At 44.7% G+C, this 20098-nt stretch overlaps 1 protein-coding gene across 1 annotated transcript in view; it reads left to right on the forward strand.

Annotated features, from left to right (window-relative positions):
- Kdr (kinase insert domain receptor) overlaps window positions 1-20098 on the forward strand; it is a 51591-nt gene that overhangs the window by 25806 nt on the left and 5687 nt on the right. Inside the window, exons 16-27 of the mRNA XM_045161467.1 lie at window positions 2478-2584; window positions 3015-3150; window positions 3470-3574; window positions 5401-5514; window positions 6082-6170; window positions 6737-6890; window positions 8965-9062; window positions 11743-11865; window positions 11981-12092; window positions 12559-12658; window positions 13338-13443; window positions 14681-14832. Coding sequence (XP_045017402.1) covers window positions 2478-2584; window positions 3015-3150; window positions 3470-3574; window positions 5401-5514; window positions 6082-6170; window positions 6737-6890; window positions 8965-9062; window positions 11743-11865; window positions 11981-12092; window positions 12559-12658; window positions 13338-13443; window positions 14681-14832 — 1396 coding nt within the window. The remainder of the gene's footprint in view (window positions 1-2477; window positions 2585-3014; window positions 3151-3469; window positions 3575-5400; window positions 5515-6081; window positions 6171-6736; window positions 6891-8964; window positions 9063-11742; window positions 11866-11980; window positions 12093-12558; window positions 12659-13337; window positions 13444-14680; window positions 14833-20098) is intronic.

Consider the following 20098-nt stretch of genomic DNA (forward strand, 5'->3'; position numbering starts at 1 on the left):
CAACAACAGACCATTGCTTTTGTGATATGGAAATTTGGGGGCTCTTATTGACCTGTGAAAGGAAATGTGTGTGTGTGTGTGTGTGTGTGTGTGTGTGTGTGTGTGTGTGTGTTGTGCACGCGCGTGCGCAGGGTTGATGTGGAATGTGGCATTTTCTCAGCCAGAAAAGTAATTTATGATAGAATACTTCACATTCAGAGTGTATTCTTGTGTCTGTTATTATAAGTCATCAGGAGAACAATAAAACTGTGTTATGTGGTTGAGCGAAAGGAATGCCAGGGGAAGATTGCAGGCGGTGATAGAAGGAGGGTTGATGGATTTCTGTGAATTCATCTTAACTCGTCTCTCAAAGTCTAAATGTTGTTCTCTTTAAATCTGTCAAACCTGTGTTGTTGAGTATCGCCATCTAGACATCATTCCAAATCTACAGGGTTATTACTATTTCATAAACTGCAGTCGAAAATGAAAGTTTCAAAGGCCATGGTAGCGTTATCACTTTCAAAGGGATTCTGATCTTAGCACAAATCCCAGGAGGGACATACAGATCCTCTCTAGGACTTTTGCCTCCTTTGGTCACCTGTCTGTGCTTGTTACTATGCCTAAGTGGACACAGTGACACAGGGCTTTCAGTGACCTCTTATATGGACAGAATAGCCAGAAAGGGAGATACGGACATCGAATGCACTTGCTCAGCTCCCAATGTTAACACCTATCCGTAAGTTTATAGAGGCAGTGGAGTCTTTGAACTTCCTGTTACATCTGTGATATGACTGGACTTTGAAATCTCTCTATCTTCATAGAGAGTTATATCCCTGAGACCAGAAGGGAAACAAACTCTTATTTCCTGAAGCACCCAGGGCTTGTCTTTCAACTGGCAACTCTGAATTTTGCCAACTAATTAATTCTGCTTTCTGGGCTGTTCTTTCACCTTGAGGCCCAATTTGACTCCCACTTCACAATGTGAGTGGAGAGATGGGAACCCCAAGTGATAATGGCCACCTTATCACCTCGGTGTTAATCACTTGAGGTTGAAAGCCTTTTTCTCTGCATGGCATTTCTCCTTTGGGGCTGTCTTCTGGAACCCTGAGGTCCAAGGCTTTCATAACCTCCTTGAACCTTTTCTTTCCGTTTCATTTCATATGCAGTTTTACACTCTTATCCCTGGGCCATGCATGCTGTTCTCATTTCAGCTCTCTCATCTTCACCCTGGCTACTGCCACACACACAGAGGCAGGGTGGAATATTGGTCAGTATACGTTGGGTAAATATATTTAATTCTTTTTTTAAATAACTTTTTTTTTGTTTATTTTCACTTATTTGAGAGCACACAGACAGAGAGAGAAAGAGGCAAATAGAGAGAGAAAATGGGCGTGCTGGGGCCTCCAGCCACTGCAAACGAACTCCAGACGTGTGCCCCCTTGTGCATCTGGCTAACGTAGGTCCTGGGGAATCGAGCCTTGAACCAGGGTCCTTAGGCTTCACAAGCAGGCGCTTAACTGCTAAGCCACCTCTCCATCCCAAATCTAGTTTAATTCTTGAATGGCCCATCAACTGCCTGTGTGTCTCCAGTCAAGCAGCTTAGCTTCTCAGATGTTTCCATTTCTTCATCTGAAAACTGATCGTTTTTGAGAAAGTTAAGTGGGTGATGTACTTAAAGCAATGAGTGCAATGAGAGCAATGTGGTCACTAGTGTCTGCCTGGTCGAAAGACTTTATTTTCCTATGTAGTTTCTTAACGAGCCTTTCTTCAAATGCCACATCAAGACAATGACTGTCAGTATTAAACCAGATTTTATTTCCCTGGACTAGAAATACATTTCTTCTTGGTGGGAGATCATCTGGTTTTCTTTTCTATTTTTTTTTAATTTTTATTAACATTTTCCATGATTATAAAATATATCCTATGGTAATTCCCTCCCTCCCCACCCCCACACTTTCCCATTTGAAATTCCATTCTCCATCATATTACCTCCCCTCTTTTCTATTTTTTTATTAAAGACTTTTAAATTTATTTATTAGAAACAGAGCGGGAGAGAGTGAGAATGGGCATGCCACTGTGAATGAACGCCAGATGCATATGCCACCTTGTGCATCTGGTTTACGTGGGTCTTAGGGAATCAAACCTGGGTCCTTAGGCTGCACAGGCATGCACCTTAACTGCTAAGCCATCTCTCCAGGCTTGGTTTTCTTTGTTCATCCAAGGAGTGCTTTCTTCAGGCACATTCTATACTCATCTCTTATGACATTTCAACATCTATCCTTAATTGCTTGAGAATTTTATTGCTGGAGATTTTCATGAGCAATGTTTACCCTGGCTGTAGACCCACCTACTGTGGGCATGTGGGGGGTGGCCCTTAAAGTCTAGGATTCCTGGATGTGAATAAGCTTTGAGCCTTGCCTTTCATGTTATACCCTGTCACCTTCGACCAAAGGCTACGGGTTTCCAAGTGCTGATGATCACTCAATTGTGTCTTCAAGGTGCCCAGGAAAAGACCAACTTGGAAGTCATCATTCTGGTGGGCACTGCGGTGATTGCCATGTTTTTTTGGTTGCTTCTCGTCATCGTCCTACGGACCGTTAAGCGGGTAACAAAATAATTTCCCTCCTGCCCTTGCCTGTTCGTTTTCATGATTGATGAAAGCTGACTAGGGTTCCTTTCAGCTGTTTCTCCCCATTGTCGTTGGCTCAATGGGCACATTTTTACTTCACTACAATGACATTCTTGCCCATTTTCTTTGGCTGAGCCATGGAGCATTAATTGATAGAAGCCCACTAGAGGGGAAAAGGGTTTGGGCTGTCTAGTGTAATTAAGATTTAGAAACCTCATTCTGCACCCACTTGGGAACTAAGGAGACGCTAAAAGCGGGATTATAATGGAACTACTCTCAAACTCCATGGGTTTTATTGGAAAACGAGATGTCAGGAATGAGGCCACTATTAAATAACAGTAATAAGTACACACAACAACAGCTAAACAACGGGGAGTGTGTGACTAGAGGGACTGATGCTTTCCAGGCCAATGGAGGGGAACTGAAGACGGGCTACTTGTCCATTGTCATGGACCCGGATGAATTGCCCTTGGACGAACGCTGTGAACGCCTGCCTTACGATGCCAGCAAATGGGAGTTCCCCAGAGACCGACTGAAACTAGGTGAGCAGTCAATTATGTCCATTTGAGGTTGCATTGCCAGGCCATCATTTCCCCCTTGCAGATGCTGACAAATCTAGTCTATTCAGACGCTGTATCCCGGTTGAGAAATATTCTTTCTCTCACTTGCATGTGTATAATCACTCAGGTAGGCCCTGTACAAGGACATTTTGGGGCATCAAGGAGAGATGCATTAAATAACTAAGCCCTTACAAGGGAGGAAACTGGACTATGATGTTGAACAAGTATGCTCCTCCTAGCCAAGCAGGACCTTTGCGGGTCATTTTGGTGGCATGATGACATGAGTTCTCGTTGGTTCTAGGCAAGCCTCTTGGTCGTGGAGCTTTTGGCCAAGTGATTGAGGCAGATGCCTTTGGAATCGACAAGACAGCAACTTGCAAGACGGTGGCTGTGAAAATGTTGAAAGGTAAAAAGAAAAAAAAATAACATGGTGATGTGTCTTTCTGTGTTTCATCCATCATTAACTGTGGTATAGGTGGCTTTTATGAATGGCTGTGTGCCTAGGGGCCAACAAGCCGGTAACCTACAAAAGGCCTTTGTGTAAAATGGAGAACGTTTTCTTCCTTTGGACCCTCATACCTGGATGCATGCCTTGGGGTGGGAGGGACTTTATCCACCTTGCCTGGGAACCCTTATGCAAGGCTTCGCCCACACAATTGTAATGAGAGGTTCTGGCTTGAAGAGGAAAAAGGCACTTGGTTTTTTTAATCAACATTATTATTCACTATATTATGGTGTAAGATGATTGTAGACCCTGTAGAAATATGGAAAGGAATTTCACTGTTTCAGAACAGTAGAATGCAGAAGTGGCATGTTCTCTAGAGTTGGAATTTATAAATTATTTCCCATAGAAGATACTTTGTAAAATAAGTATGATTATGTTCAAAGAGTTATTGGTAGTCCCTTTAAAAATAGTTGTAAATAGAGGCCGGAGAGATGGCTTAGTGGTTAAGGCATTTGCCTGTTCATCTCTCCAGAACCCACATAAGCCAGATGCACATGGTGGTTGGAGCCTGTGTCTGGAATTCGTTTACAGTAGCCAGAAGGCCCTGAGACATCCATTTTCTCTCAAATAAATAAATAAATAGGGGCTGGAGAGATGACTTAGTGATTAAGATAGTTGCCTGCAAAGCCAAAGAAGCCAGGTTTAATTCCCCAGGACCCACGTAAGCCAGACGCACAAGATGGCGCACGCGTCTGGAGTTCGTTTGCAGTGGCTTACCCCCCTCGATCTGCCCTCTCTCTCTTAAATAAATAAATAAAAATAAAACATAAAAAATCTAATAAAAAAGTAAAGGATTTGTAAATAATTGTTAATTTTAATCATCATAGAACCCAAGCCTTGCCATTTTGACAAGGGGAAGGTGACACACGAAGGCTCTTGTGACATGCTTTGATAGGGGGACACAATGCTGCAGACCCTTCACAATTGTGCCTTTGAGAGCTCTCTGTCTCCTTTTTCCTTTTCTTTAGTAGCTAAGGGGGTGGATGTAACGTCTGGAGGAACCATCTGAGATGGGAGCCTTGCCAGTGAATTAAAGTGAGCTGCAGCAGTTTATTCAGGCTCAAGTATAGTCTTAGTTCCACCAGTCTCATTTGACAGCTGTGTGAGCTGGTCCTGTTGAGTTCTTCACTTGGCTCATACCTGGTGGTTCATCAGTGTAGACACGCGGGTGTTGGCACATGCATCCCTTCCCTGTGAGGAGGCACTGGCAGGATCAGGCCCTCAGGAGGGTAGCCAGTCTGAACTACAAAAATCTGTTTTTGCATATGCAGAGAAAATAGGTGGAATTCCATTGCAGAAGCCACCACAATAAGTTCCTTTTAAATATCAAACATTTGGGATGCTCTTAAAGTAAACAGTCTGATTTTCAATTAGAAACTAGAATTCAGGGCTGGAGATGTGGCTCAGCAGTCAAGGCACTTGCCCGTACAGCCAAGGACCGGAGTTCGGTTCCCCAGTGCCCAAGTAAAGCCAGATGCACAAAGTGGTGCATGCATCTGGAGTTTGTTTGCAATAGCAGAGGCCCTGGTGTGCCCATTCTTTCTCTCTCTTTCTCATATGAATAAATAAAGATAACTAGAAATCACACTTAAGTTTTCCTAAAAATGCAGCTTGTCTGTGAGGCTCCAAATGCATTACCCTGGGAGGGTAAGTTGCCCAGTTGTATGCATCCCTCAGCCTAAGATAACATCCACACTGACGGGTTCTTTCTTTGCATGAACTTGTAGAAGGAGCAACCCACAGTGAGCACCGGGCCCTCATGTCTGAACTGAAGATCCTCATTCACATTGGCCACCACCTCAATGTGGTTAACCTCTTAGGTGCCTGTACCAAGCCAGGAGGTGAGTAACTGCGGGTGGTTCTGCTGGCCTGATGCTAACACCTACCTCCATGCTGGTGTGGACAGGAAACCCCATGTAATCATCACCTTAGGCTCCTTCCCTTAGAAGCCTTTGTGGATGCCTCATTGTGCACAGAGCTCCTAGACATTTAGTGTGCATTATAATTGGAGGGTCACCGAATATCTAAAGCTTCTTCTGGATTCAAGAATATCACATCATTGTGGTACAGTTTGAAACCCGTGTAAAAGATGTTGAGATAGGAAAATTAAATTTTCCTTAAATCTAAAGCGAAAGATGTCAAGAGCTATCTCAGTGGGAATGCTGACATTTTGGTCACTCTTGCAGAATTGCCTTTTGGAAAACAAAGAAAAAGAAAAAGTAAAGCTAGACTATAAAGGGCCTGGGATCAGTTGACTTCTGAACTCCAGTTCCAGTGAAAGGCTATCTGTGGCCTTCTTGCAAAGTGCTTTTGAGCTCATCAGCCTTTGTAGCACTTTGTGAGTAACGTGAGAGCAGACACACCTTGCTTTTTGCTTTTCCCTTGCTGACACGTGGTGCTCTCTGCAGGACCCCTCATGGTGATTGTGGAATTCTGCAAGTTCGGAAATTTATCAACTTACCTACGGGGCAAGAGAACCGAGTTTGTTCCTTACAAGGTATGTCGTTTCCTATCTCAACTTTGGCCATGTTGTAAAACGGTACATACGCGTCCATGAAGACTGAGTAGTAATTCCACAAGGAGCTTGTAAGGAATCTTCTCGCAATCTTTTCTTGCTTGTTGGAACTCATGTTTTCCTTTTGGGGGTTTTATGTTTTCAAGTTTATGTATTTATGTTTTATTTTTAAGACTTTAATTTCCCAGACCCATTACTGATGGTGCCAGTTGGGGAGAAGGCAGATTTGATTAAAGAAAGGGAGAAGCAGAGGGGATAATGACTCTATTTTAGCCCCCCCCCCCATTATATGAGGATCTTCGGAGTATGCCTTTCTGTAAATGGGACAACAATATTGGAAATTAAGCATTTCTTACTTTAAGCTAAAGAATAACTTTGGCTTTATAGGAAAAAAAATATGATGCACCACATTTGCTCCAAATTTGACTTCTGAGACTACAGAGTTGTCTTTCTTATTTGCTTCTGATAAGTCCAGTTGTTTCTAGCGTCAGCAGTATTTTAGAGACCCATTTTGTACTTAAGGAATTTGCTCACTGACTTCCACATAGAGCAAAGGCGCCCGCTACCGTCAAGGGAAGGACTACGTGGGAGAAATCGCTGTGGATCTGAAACGCCGTCTGGATAGCATCACCAGTAGCCAGAGTTCTGCCAGCTCGGGATTCGTGGAGGAGAAATCCCTCAGCGATGTGGAGGAGGAAGACGGTACCTACCTGTCCTTGCTGCCTACTCGGGCTCCCGTAGGAGTAGATGAGGTGACAGGCCGTGGCGAGGGATTTGGTCATAAGAAAAACTTCATGTTTGGAAGAAATCTGACTTCCTAGAGAGAGTTCCCAGTCAGTCTCCTCAAAAGTGTGAAACTCCTAAATAAACAGTGAGGTAGGTTTGGAGGCAAAGCAGGGATATCCGAGACATGTAGGTAAGCCACGTAGGCTAACTGTTGCTAGCAATCAAACCAATATTCTTTGTTTATTATATTTATTTATTTATATGATGGTGTCAGAGACAGAGAGAGAGAGAGAGAGAGAGAGAGAGAATGGGCACTCCAGGGCCTCCAGGCACTCCAAATGACTCCAGACGCATGCACCCCCTTGTGCATCTAGCTAATGTAGGTCCTGGGGAATCAAGCCTCCATCCAGGGTCCTTAGGCTTCACAGGCAAGTGCGTAACCGCTAAGCCATCTCTCCAGCCCCTTAAACCAATATTCTAAACCAACATTGGACAAGTATTCACTGGAGAGCTCAATACTGTGTTCAGGAAGGAGAATGGGGATGGAGTGTTTGGTGTGGGTTGACCTTCAACTGCCCTACGTGGTTCAGACCCCTGTTGTAAACCTCACCAGGAGAATGAATAGCTCATCACGCCGACCTTCCCTAAGGGAAGATGCATCGGTGTGTCCGCTCCACTCCAGCTGGTTTGTCTCATCTCCCTTCCAGCCATGCTTCAGATCTGTCTTGTTCATTTGTGTTCCCAGTGACAGTGTGCTCCTCCTGGGTGGAGTGGGGGACCTTAGCCTTGCGTCCAAGACTTCAGCCAGCCTCGGGATGCACTGTGTGTCTGTTTTTTTTTCTCAGAAGACACAGCACCGTGGACATAGATATGGGGGGCTTTCTGACCCTGGATCCCCTTGGGGTGTGAGTTTAGAAGGGCCCAATCATGAAAAAGTAGAAGAAGCCCATATGTATTTTCCTTGACATAAACCTACCAGTAGAATTTACATTGAACTTTCTCCCCTTCGAAGCAATACAGGCAGCAAAAGGCTAGGACCAGCGCTCGAGGATCTTGAACGGGCAGTCCAGGGCTCACGGAAGGGGGTCTCCAGCCAAGTGGGGTCCAGTTTCTTCTTGCTCCCAAAATGGTAGCCAGTGAGCTAGAACTCCAAAGGACTGAGGAAGTATGTCAGAGTAGACAAGCTTGGAATTGTGGGTCTGCAATTTTGCCTCTGTTTATTTAGAAAATGAAAAGGATTTTGCTCATTCTGATGAGTCCTCGACATAGGAGTCATTGAGAAAAAGTCTCTCAGCCTTTTGAATACATACTAAGTTATTACTACAACTAAGTTTGTGTTTACGTTGTTACTGTGTTCAGGAAAGAGGCTTATCTGATCTTCACCAAAGTTAGGAGAATCATGTGGAAACACCCATGAATGTCTCCGTGTTTATTTGTACTGGTCTCACTATAGTAAATATTACCAATTTACATAAATTCATTTTTTTCCTCTCATGTCTTTGTTATCTCTCATGCATATCCTCAGAGGAAAAAGCATCTTCCTAGGCCAGATTTAATATACTTTGAGCATGTTTTAAGTTTAAGAAGAAGAGCAACTCTGATATTTTTAGTTTTTCATTGTAGATTGTAGTTTGAACTTTGGTCTTTATCCTAGAACAAAGCCCGGAGAGAAAAGATTTGATGACCCTGAATATTGTTGTTTTATTTTTAGAGTTCTTGATATGAAAGTATTGTTTATCCCTCTGGGCACATAAAAATATTGTAAATAACAAAACTGAGGAAGTCTTCTTGCTTTCCCTATGGTCTGTGCCAATTCTGCTGCCTTATATCCCTCTGGATTTACTGTTCAATTTGACTAAAATGGAGACATCAGTACTTTTCCCAAAAGATATGATGAAGGCTAACAACATTTGGGTTCAGCAAATTGACAGACAGTAGGCACTTCCCCTCTGACTTTCACTTCACAAGTCTTAAATCACTCTCGCGGACTTACAAGGGACGCTGGGAACTGGTGGGAATACTGACCGTGTCCCCCTGCCTCTTGTGACAGCTTCTGAAGACCTGTACAAGGACTTTCTGACCTTGGAGCATCTCATCTGTTACAGCTTCCAGGTGGCCAAGGGCATGGAATTCCTGGCATCGCGGAAGGTGAGACAGATCGGGAGGGAGTGAGCTCTCTCCATGGGCTCTGCAGGAGATGCCCATTTGTTTGGGGTGGAAATTCAGGCATCACTTCTAGGATTCTTGAGCTCTCTCCCCCTAGAAGGCTCTGTCTCTGTTAATGAAAGGTGGTTAGAGGCTTCATGAAATGAATGTATATAATAAATACTGGGTAACCACTGAGTACCAGGCAATCTTAAGTGTGGTGAGCCAGCCAAGAAAGCTCTCTGGCTTCATGAAATGTGCATTCTAGTGGTTGAGACAAGTAATAAACAGTAACATATTTAGCAGATAAGAGGGGAGGAGATGTTGTGAGGAAGAGCTTGGAGAGTATATGGAAACAGCATGTTTACATGTGAATATGGTTACATACACGTACAACAAGATGGATGGGGAAAACTTTAATAAGAATGGGACATCTGAGCAGTGACCTAGAAGAGACGAGGCAGAGCCTCGTAGACATCTTGGTGTAGGAGAGTCTATTTTTAATTTATTTTACATTCATCGTCATCCATCAGAAAGTATTTGTTGGTACTATAATTAGAAATCAGGAAGACCGGGGCTTCAGAGGAGAGCGACTCCAAAAGTTAAAATTAGAAAGTAGGCCAAACAAAGGCTAAGGTGGGGACGTGACAAATGACAAATATTCCAAGGGTTGTAAACACCATCGAGCTGGGATGGGGAGGGAGGTTTGGTGGAAGTTACCACAGGCCCTGGGAAAAGGAAGATGAGCAGTTTGACATTCCAAAGGGAAAGTTCAAATTCATGTTCAGAAGACGCTGTCTGGTGGCCGAGTGCACTTGCTGCAGCCTCCTGGGGGATGAAAGACTTCAGAGTTTGGTTTCTTAAATTTCAGTGAAATCCCAAACTCATGTCCCTCCATGTGGAGCTTAAAGCTTTGCCCAGTTTCCAAACCTCAGGATCGTACATGCTTCTGCCAGATAGCATTTGTATCCTCTTTCCCAAGAAGGGTCAGAACCGAGGTTTTACAGGGTCTTTCCAAAGAGAAATGAGTTACAGCTTTTTAAAATAAGATTATGATATTTATATATTTTTTTAAATTTTATTTATTTGAGAGCGACAGACACAGAGAGAAAGACAGATAGAGGGAGAGAGAGAGAATGGGCGCGCCAGGGCTTCCAGCCTCTGCAAACGAACTCCAGACATGTGCGCCCCCTTGTGCATCTGGCTAACGTGGGACCTGGGGAACCGAGCCTTGAACCGGGGTCCTTAGGCTTCACAGGCAAGCGCTTAACCGCTAAGCCATCTCTCCAGCCCAAATTATGATATTTATATTTTTAATTGATTGATTGATTTGTGAGAGAAAAATGATAAAGAAAGAAAGAAAGGAAGAAAAGAAGAAGAAACAGAGAGAGAGAGAGAATGGGTGCACCAAGACCTCTAGCCACTACAAACTCCAGACACACGCGCCACCTTGTGCATCTGGCTTTACATGGGTAGTGGGGAATCGAACCTGGGTCTTTGGCTTTGCTGGCAAGAGCCTTAACTCTCCAGCCCAAGATTGTGGTATTTCATTTTTTTTTTTTTTTCTTTTTAGTCTGAAGCTTACTACTGAGTCTCCGAGTCCCTTGGTGACTAGGACAGGAACTGGTGTCGTGACTGGAGGGTGGAGAATGGGACCTCTTTAACTTTTCTTGTATCCCCCAGGTGACTTTTTTGAACACGACCTAGTTGTTAGAGTGAAAAAAGGAAGCTTGTTGGTTGGGGCAGAGTAGGAAGCCCTGTGTGATTTTCAGACTCTCTTGATTTTCCTGAATCATGTCAGACAATGTGGTTTTGAATATCTCGTTCAGGGGAGACTGTTTTATAGTCCTGGGATGTCAGGTGGGGTGGGGTCAGTACTGCTCAGCTCCCAGGATCTCTCCTATCCTGGACTTGAAATTCTTATGTGAGCCTTTCATTCGTTTCTAGTGTTTCCTGGGCTCTTAGTCTCTCACAGATTTGTACTTGGTAGCTTACGTGAGAATTATGGTCGTCACCATGAGGGTTGCTTCACAGTGGGATGTAAGTTAGAGGATGGAGCACTCAGGAGCTGAAGTGACTCTAAGGCTTAAAAGAGACGAGGCGAGCTCCTGGGTGCCTGTGGGCACACTAGAGAAATCCACCAGCTCACGCTGGGCAGCCATTGCCTTGGTTGACCTTCATGGGGATAAGGAACCTATTGGAAGTAGGATGAGAGCCACTAGGGACTGCCTCCACAGCTCCAAGTAGCAGAGGAAGCAACGCAGAACACCAGATCCTTGAGATCCACTTGTTTCTGGTTTCCGTGCATTCATTCAGAATCCATCCTGGGACCTCCTCCGATGACATGGTTCTAGCCATATATGACCATCAAGTTAAAAAAAAAAAAGGATGTGTGGATGTGACCAGAAACACACACTTTAAATGTGTCCATCATTACCACACTTTGAATTCATCATTTGATTCCAAAGCCCGGGGCTGTGTATGGAATAAACAGATGTGTGTCTCAACAAAGCTTACAAATTTGTTTTTCCTGACATGATGCTATAAGATACTGCTGCAGTCCTTGTGTATCAGTTAGTTCTCTGAAATGGGATTTTTTTTTTTTTTTTTTGGAAGCATGAGGTCACCACAGATGTAAAAAAGATCATCTGTGCAGAAGGCTAACACACACTGTCTTTCCCAGTGTATCCACAGAGACCTGGCGGCACGGAATATCCTCCTGTCGGAGAAGAATGTGGTTAAAATCTGTGACTTTGGCTTGGCCCGGGACATCTATAAAGACCCAGATTATGTCAGAAAAGGAGATGTGAGTTTCCAAGACGAACCCTGTGGTCTATTAAGTTGAAGGAACACGGGAAGCATTTTTTTTTCTTCAGACATTTGCTAATTTGGGTTCTGATTCCCCCTTGTGACCCCCTTAGGCCCGACTCCCACTGAAATGGATGGCCCCCGAAACCATCTTTGACAGAGTCTACACGATTCAGAGTGACGTGTGGTCTTTCGGTGTTTTGCTCTGGGAAATCTTTTCCCTAGGTAAGTCACCTCTCTTTGTCCCTCTGGCAGAAGGACTCATGAGATGTTGATAGTAGATGACTTCCACATGTCCTTTCCTCCCCCGTATTTCACCTCGGTCTAGTGGAATTTCTTGGAAGCTTTAGATGGTAAACTGAAGGAAAATAATAATAATAAAAAAGAACCTATGCAGGTGACGATATATGAGAATCAGGCTTATGGCTTTTAAAAATGTATTTATTTATTTATTATTTATTTGAGAGAGAAAAAAGTAGACAGAGAGAATGGGCACAGGCTTCTGCAAAAGAAGTCCAGATGCATGGGCTTCTTTGTGTATCTGGCTTTACATGGCTATGGGGAATTGAATCTGGGTTGTTAGGCTTTGCAGGCAAGTGCCTTAGCTGCTGAGCCATCTTTCTAGCCCTTAATGACTTTTTTAAAGTGAGAAAAATCACATCACATAATGTCTCTTTGTGTTTTATTCTAGGTGCTTCTCCATATCCTGGGGTCAAAATTGATGAAGAATTTTGTAGGCGATTGAAAGAAGGAACTAGAATGAGGGCCCCTGACTACACCACACCAGAAATGTATGGCTCTTAAATGTTCTTCTCTTCCCTGTCTTTACTTTCAAATTTTTCCCAAGAAGGCTTTCTATCATATAGACACATATATAAGCATGTATGTATGTGTGTATGTGTGTGTATGTATGTATGTGTGTGTGTATATATATATATATATATATATATACATATATATATATATATATATATATATATTTCACTAGTTTGTGGCCAGCTTTTTCCTTGAAACCTTCCTTGGTAATCTAAAGCAATCATTGTTTATTGGAACAATGATCACTTTAATATCTTTACCAAAGAGTTTTTTTTATTAGATATTGATGTGCAATATCTTCTTTCTATACATAGTTGGACCTCCACGTATGGGAACATTTCTCCCATATAGTTTTTTGTTTGTTTGTTTCTTTTTTGAGGTAGGGTCTCACTCTGGCTTAGGCTGACCTGGAATTCACTGTGCAGTCTCAGGATGGCCTTGAACTCATGGCGATCTTCCTACCTCTGCCTCCCAGGTGGTGGGATTAAAGGCGTGTGCCACCACGCCCGGCTCTCTCCTATCGTTTCGTGTCTTTGTTTAGCATCTCAGCTCCCGGTGGGTTCTTCTTAAATAGTTGCAGTGCAAGTGCTTGTTTGGAGCACTAGCTCCAGGAGGAAAGGGGCAGCTGATGATAGCGGTGTTTTGCTTCTGCAGGTATCAGACCATGCTTGACTGCTGGCATGAGGAACCGAACCAGAGACCCTCCTTCTCCGAGTTGGTGGAACATCTAGGAAATCTTCTGCAAGCAAATGCTCAGCAGGTGTGTATATCTGGCCAAGAAGTACATCCAAGGAGTGCTTAGGTGGAAAGACTCTGCTGCCTGAACTTTCCCTTGACACTGTGTTATTATTATCAGTCGCCGAATAAGGACCGACACGCTTCCGTATCTGTGTGGCAATGCTTTCTAAAAGCTGTAATTGCCTCTCAGATGACATTCTAATTCATAGTTTGGAGTAGATGGTTCTTATTCCCACCCACTTATCTTCATGCTACGTCTTCAATGTTCTTCTAAAGTTACAACGTATGCTGGGTGTGGTGGCACGTCTGTAATCTCGGTGCTCAAGGGGCTGAGGAAGGATGATGATGAATTCAAGGCCAGCCTGAGCTACCTAGTGAGACCTTATCTCCAAAAAAAGATAAAAATGGTTTATATACATATTTATATATACATAGAATATCAACAGTGGAAGGACTTTCAAGGGAATTTGAACAAATTCTACAGGCAGAAAAAAAGAAAACATCCAGCTTCTAAAAAAAAAAAAAATCAATGTTTTTGTTGTCTCTGTAAGATCTCCAACTCCTTCCAATAACACGGAGTTGTGACTCACCATTAGAGGGCCCATCTCTGGTCACTATCCCTTAGTACAATGGAAGCCATTCTCCTTCTCTTTCCTTGTGAACAGTTGAGGGTCAAATGTGTTTTTTATCAATAAACCTTCCAAGCATTTAAATGTATTGAATCGTCCTTTTTTTTTTCCTCCTCTTGAGAAAATGTTAAAGTGTAAAGATCCTTTCCTCAGAATTCCTGTCCTCTTGCCCATTTATTACATTTCTTTATACTGTCATCTGATTTTCCATTACCCTGGAAAATAGAGGCTGAAAACCGGATGCCCCGTGCTTTGAAGCCCTGGGTCCTGTGGAGAGGGCTTTGTGGAGGAAGGTTTCTGGGCTTTGTGTAGCTCTGTGTGCTCTGCCTTTTTCTCATGACGAGACTTTGCCTTGCCTTCATGTTGCGCAGCTCTGCTGTCTATTTGCCAATCTTGATTTTATTTAGCTCCTTTACTACACCTCCACACACACACACACACACACACACACACACACACACACACACACCCCTCTCAGGTGCCCCTTCGCTTTTAATATTGCCTTGAGTCCTGAGTTCCCATATGAAAGGAACATGCTCAATCCACCGAGCCGCCATGGCTTTGGAGTTTATGAAAAGGCCCTTGAAGGACCGCAGCCTTAACAATAGCATTCCATGTTTATTGTTTCAGGATGGCAAAGACTACATTGTCCTCCCCATGTCAGAGACCCTGAGCATGGAAGAGGATTCGGGACTCTCTCTGCCTACCTCACCTGTTTCCTGTATGGAGGAAGAGGAAGCGTGTGACCCCAAATTCCACTATGACAACGCAGCACGCATCAGGTACTGTGTAGGCCGGTGGCCTCTGGGGGGAGGGGCTTCAAGGGCAGCTCAGGGAGATAAGAGGCGGTGAGAGGAAGACATTTGTTTTTAAGATTTTACTTTTATTTATTAATTAGACACAGAGAAAGGAAGGGGGAGAGAGAGAGAGAGAGAGAAAGAGAGAGAGAGTGAGGATAGCGTGTCAGGTCCTCCAGCCACTGCAAATGAACTCCAGACACATGCCACCCCCCTTATGCATCTGGCTAATGTGGGACGTGGGGAATGGAACCGGGATCCTTAGATTTCGCAGGCATGTGCCTTAGCCGCTAAGCCATCCCCCAAGCCCAGGAAGACATTTTTTTTTTAAATTTTTTTTTGTTCATTTTTTATTTATTTATTTGAGAGCGACAGACATAGAGAGAAAGACAGATAGAGGGAGAGAGAGAGAGAATGGGCGCGCCAGGGCTTCTAGCCTCTGCCAACGAACTCCAGATGCGTGCGCCCCCTTGTGCATCTGGCTAACGTGGGACCTGGGGAACCGAGCCTCGAACCGGGGTCCTTAGGCTTCACAGGCAAGCGCTTAACTGCTAAGCCATCCCTCCAGCCCAGGTAGACATTTTTGTAGGGCTACCACACCTTACTTCCATCTAACTAGAACCTGGTGCTCACATAGGGATGTGCTCCCCGAAAGAAGGCCCTGTTAGGTGATCAATTCCCATCTGTGGCCCACGATACAGCTGCAGCCCTGCCCTTAAGAATTCTAAGCTTTGAGGCTGCAAATAGCTGAAATACCACAGTTAGTTAATCTCCAGTAAGAAGGAGCAGTTTCAGGGAGACATCTGCACTAAAATGATCTCCTTGTACGTTTTTATTACGGTGAATTAAATAGAATTAGAAAAATAGGAAGAATTCAGTGCATATACCAAACACACTTTGGGCTCTCTGGCCAGGATTCAGCATGCTACTGGCTGTTTCCTGAATTGGACTGGACATAGTATCTCAGATGCACATCCCTAGTTGGATTTTCAGCATTTTATTTGCATAATGGGATGGCTAAGCTTATTTGAAACACATGCCTCGCAGTTCTGAGAAGGGGTCCTGTAGGCAGCTTACTTTTTTCTCCTTCCAGCACCTGTGCTGAAGGAAGGTGTTCGTGTGGGTCTCTACAGTGAGACGTTAACTTGGCCTTTCATAAGCCTGGAACTGCTCTGTTTTGCTGGGGGTATTGTTACCCCATAACTGGAATCCCTGGCATCACGAGTTCAGTCCGCCCTTCTCCGTTTGCTAAGGTTGCAGGAGGACCAGGCAGCCATCTTGTGTAGAAGGTAGTAGGCCTGGTTGCCATCCTGCAGCAAAGGTAAAAAGAGACCTTGGGGGGCTCTGGAGAAGTGGCTTAGTGGTTAAGGTGTTTGCCTGCAAAGCCAAAGGACCCAGGTTTGATTCTCTAGGACCCACGTAAGCCAGATGCACAAGGGGGTGCATGCATCTGGGGTTTGTTTGCAGTGGCTGGAGACCCTGAGCTGCTCATTCTTTCTCTGCCTCCCTTCTCTCTCTTTCTGTTTGCAAATAAATGAATAAAATTTAAAAAAGAGACCTTGGGGGACTTTTTTTTTTTTCCTCCTGTGGAATCCTGCAGGGCAGTGAGAGAGAAGAAATCATGGGATGCTTAGATGCCAGCCAGAGAGCTACTCAGGAGCACTTAGCGTCTTCCCAAGAATTGTTTTGCCCACTGTCTGCGTTCTGCCCCTGTGGTAACTCTAGGCACAGGCAAGGTGGCATCTGTGAGATGCTGAACACGAGGGTTGCTCAGTTACCTGATGCAATAGGATATTGCAGTTAAAGATCTAGACACAAGAGTCTGGGACTGCCAGGCGTATCAGCAGCTGTGTGACATATCCCCAACAGTCTCACGTCCCTCTCAGTTTCTTTATGGGAGAACTGAGGCAAGGCCACTGCAGATGTGTGGAAGTCATTGCTTGGGAAAATGGCATGATAGAAATGACAGAACGGATGTCTTAAGTGTGTTGGCCCCTGCCTGCACCTTGTGCAGGATCTCTGTGGAGTAAGCTGCTTCCCGAAACCCAGCTCGGTGCTCTTTCCTCCTGTTCCAAAGAGAGCCTCTCAAAGAAAGGAGCCATGGCTCCGTGTAGACAAGTCCCGAGCTCAACTGGCTTCCGGCGTCATCACGGTTCTTGTCACACCGTCATCGACTTCTCTTTCATCAGAGGCTGGTTTGATGGCACAGCATTCTTTTCATGTCCTGTGACCGGCCGAGTGCAGTGAACATCAGAGCCGGAGGCTTTTGGCTCTTGGTTGCTTTGCATATGGTGTTAAGCAGGAGATGAAGTCATGGTTGGGTGATAGAAATGCCAGTTGTCGATGTGGTTCTAAAAAAGGACTGCTAACACTTATCCTCACAAGCATGGACACATGTGACACCACACGGCAGCCCAGGCCTGGCTCCGATTTTCTGTGACTTTGAAATAGGCCGTTCCAGGCTCGTTTTTCTTTTAGCCATGCAGAAACTGGAAAAATAAAATGGAGATCATTTGTGTAGGATCCCTCCCAACTCCCCCACCTATTTTCTTTTTTTGTTGTTTTTGTTTATAAAAACCACATTCCCAGCTACCTTGCAGTCCTCTTGAGTTCAAAGAAATGCAGGCGAGAGGCATCAGCATACCACATACTTTATAGTGGGACTTTTGTATGCCTCCGAATGTGGGGAGAACGGACTGAGCCTGGGACACCGCTTGGAGATTGTTCTAGCAATCATCTTCACATTTCCAGCCAAGAAGCAAGACTGAATCTTTTCTCACTTGGAAATTTTCAGCTCCACTGCATTATAAATAGAGCTGGACAGAGACACCCCTGCGGGAGCCAGCCCCATGACTTGTTGCCCCTCTAAACTATTGTGAAAATATTTGTTCAGCATTTATTTAGAGGAGAGGCTGGGAAGTGTGTGCGGAAAGGACCACTTGTGTCTAGACTTAACTTTGTCTCAGATTTGTCCCCCGTGGGTCGGCTCTGGCCCCAGTGGGGCATGCTTCCTGCAAGAAAACACGTAACTCAGCTCCCGCGAGGGGTAGTTTGGGTACCATCTGTGGTTCCTTTGCCATTTCCTCTGGGAGTTAAACCTCCTACTCTGAGCAGCTCATTGAATATTTCTTTTTTTTAAATTTTTTGTTTATTTTTATTTATTTATTTGAGAGCAGCAGACAGAGAAAGAGACAGAGAGAGAGAGAGAGAGAATGGTGCACCAGGGCCTCCAGCCACTGCAAATGAACTCTAGACGTGTGCGCCTACTTGTGCATCTGGCTAACATGGGTCCTGGGGAGTCGAGCCTCGAACCGGGGTCCTTAGGCTTCACAGGCAAGCGCTTAACAACTAAGCCATCTCTCTAGCCCTCATTGAACATTTCTTTGCATTTCTCCTCCAAAGAAAGAGAAAGGCTTTGGTATTTACAATTTTCCTCATTTTGGTTAATTTCTAGTGGTGATTCAATGTCAGTGGTGGATGGATGCTGGTTAGATGTTCCAGGATTTGGCTCTGTGTTCAGACTGCTTGAAGGGCATCCATCCTTTCTTCCTTTCATCTGTTTCTCACTATATCTTACTCCACGTATTCATAAGATGGTCAGCGTACCATATGGGAGTCAGAACAGTGCCAGGCACAGAATAGATGCTTAATTGAGTCGTAAGCACCCATGTCTATAGCTTTTCTCTTCCTGAAAGTCTCCCAAGGGGGTTAGTCTGGAGTGGGGTGAGAAAGAGCACCCCCCCCCCATGGCCCTTGGAGCTTGCAAACCTGGAGGTGTGGTCCAGCTGCACTCCTCAGTAACCATTTTCTCTGCCATTCTTGGCTTCCTCTTCTTCAAGGGGGAAATAATCAAAAGATCTTGCTTGGTTGCATTGTGAGGAGCAGACGCAACAGTGTCTTGGAAAACACAGTCAGGATCATGTCAGTTTTTCAGTTATTGGGCTCAGAGTGCAGGGAATTTTCTTCTGAGGCAGCTGTACTTCTGCCCAAGCTCCTTGACCATGATGGGTTCAGTGCTCAGATACCTGTTGAATTCACCATTGATCCAAACCCTGTGGCATTCCCTGGTTCTCAAGCATGCTGTTCTTCTTTCTCCCAGATAAGTGTTATGTCCTGTCATCAATCACACCGTCTCTGGTCTTATTCATCCCAAGTCCAGAATCACCTTTGTTAAAGGCGTATGTGCCCCATCAATTCTGTGCTTAAATCTTCCAGGGGTGGGCTGCAGGGCTGGCTCAGCTGATAAAGGTGCTTGCTTACAAAGATTAATGGCCTGGGTTCAATCTCCCAGTGCCCATGTCAAGTCTGGGTGCACAAAGTGATGCATGCATCTGAAGTTCATTCACAGTGGTAGAAGGTCCTGGCATGTCCATCCTTTCTGCACCTTAAACTCCTCCCTTGAAAGTGTGTGTGACAACACATACCCTTGGAGAGAAAGCACTGCGAAGACACTGTGATGTTTGCAGAGCAGTCAGCACAGTGCCTGGCACGTGGTAGATTTTACCAGAAAGGCTTCCTGACTGGGTGAATGATTACATATAGGGTGTTTTGCACAACCACTACTTTTAGCGACAGGCCTTAGAAGAGAATGGCGATACTTGTTCCAAGTATTCCATGCCCTTCTTCAGGTGAGGTCTCCTGAGTGGGGATGTCACTGGCAAACCTCATTCTCAACTCTGCGAGGGGATGAACCAGCTCTCAGCAAGTGGAGAGACGCTGAGCTTCCATTCTCCCACGGCGACACAGAGCCTGTGCCCGGTTCCTCTGGGGTGCTTGTCATCAAGAGCAGGCTGAGAAGAGAGGAGAGCAGAACATGCTGCTGCACTCACTTGGGTCTTTCCTGTGAACAAGACTTCCCTCACCTTTCCTTGGGCTATAGGAGGGTTTTTTGTTTTTTGTTTTTTGAGGTAAGGTCTCACTCTAGCTCAGGCTGACCTGGAACTCACTATGGAGTCTCAGGGTGGCCTCGAACTCATGGTGATCCTTCTACCTCTGCCTCCCGAGTTCTGGGATTAAAGGTGTGTGCCACCACAGCCAGCAACAAGAGGTTTTGATAGAATCTCTAGACTTCCCCAAAGCCACATGACAGGGAAGGAGCAAGCCCTAGCAGGAGATGACATATTGTATGACAAATCCCACTCTTTGGATGCCTGAAGGAAAATGGGACCTTTTGGAATTCAAAGGGGGCGAGGGGACAAGATTGGCTGATAGAACATTGGGCTTCCTAAAACACGGAGAAAAGCATTCACTA

Source organism: Jaculus jaculus, chromosome 11 (genome assembly GCF_020740685.1).
Source record: "Jaculus jaculus isolate mJacJac1 chromosome 11, mJacJac1.mat.Y.cur, whole genome shotgun sequence".
NCBI classification, from domain to species: domain Eukaryota; kingdom Metazoa; phylum Chordata; class Mammalia; order Rodentia; family Dipodidae; genus Jaculus; species Jaculus jaculus.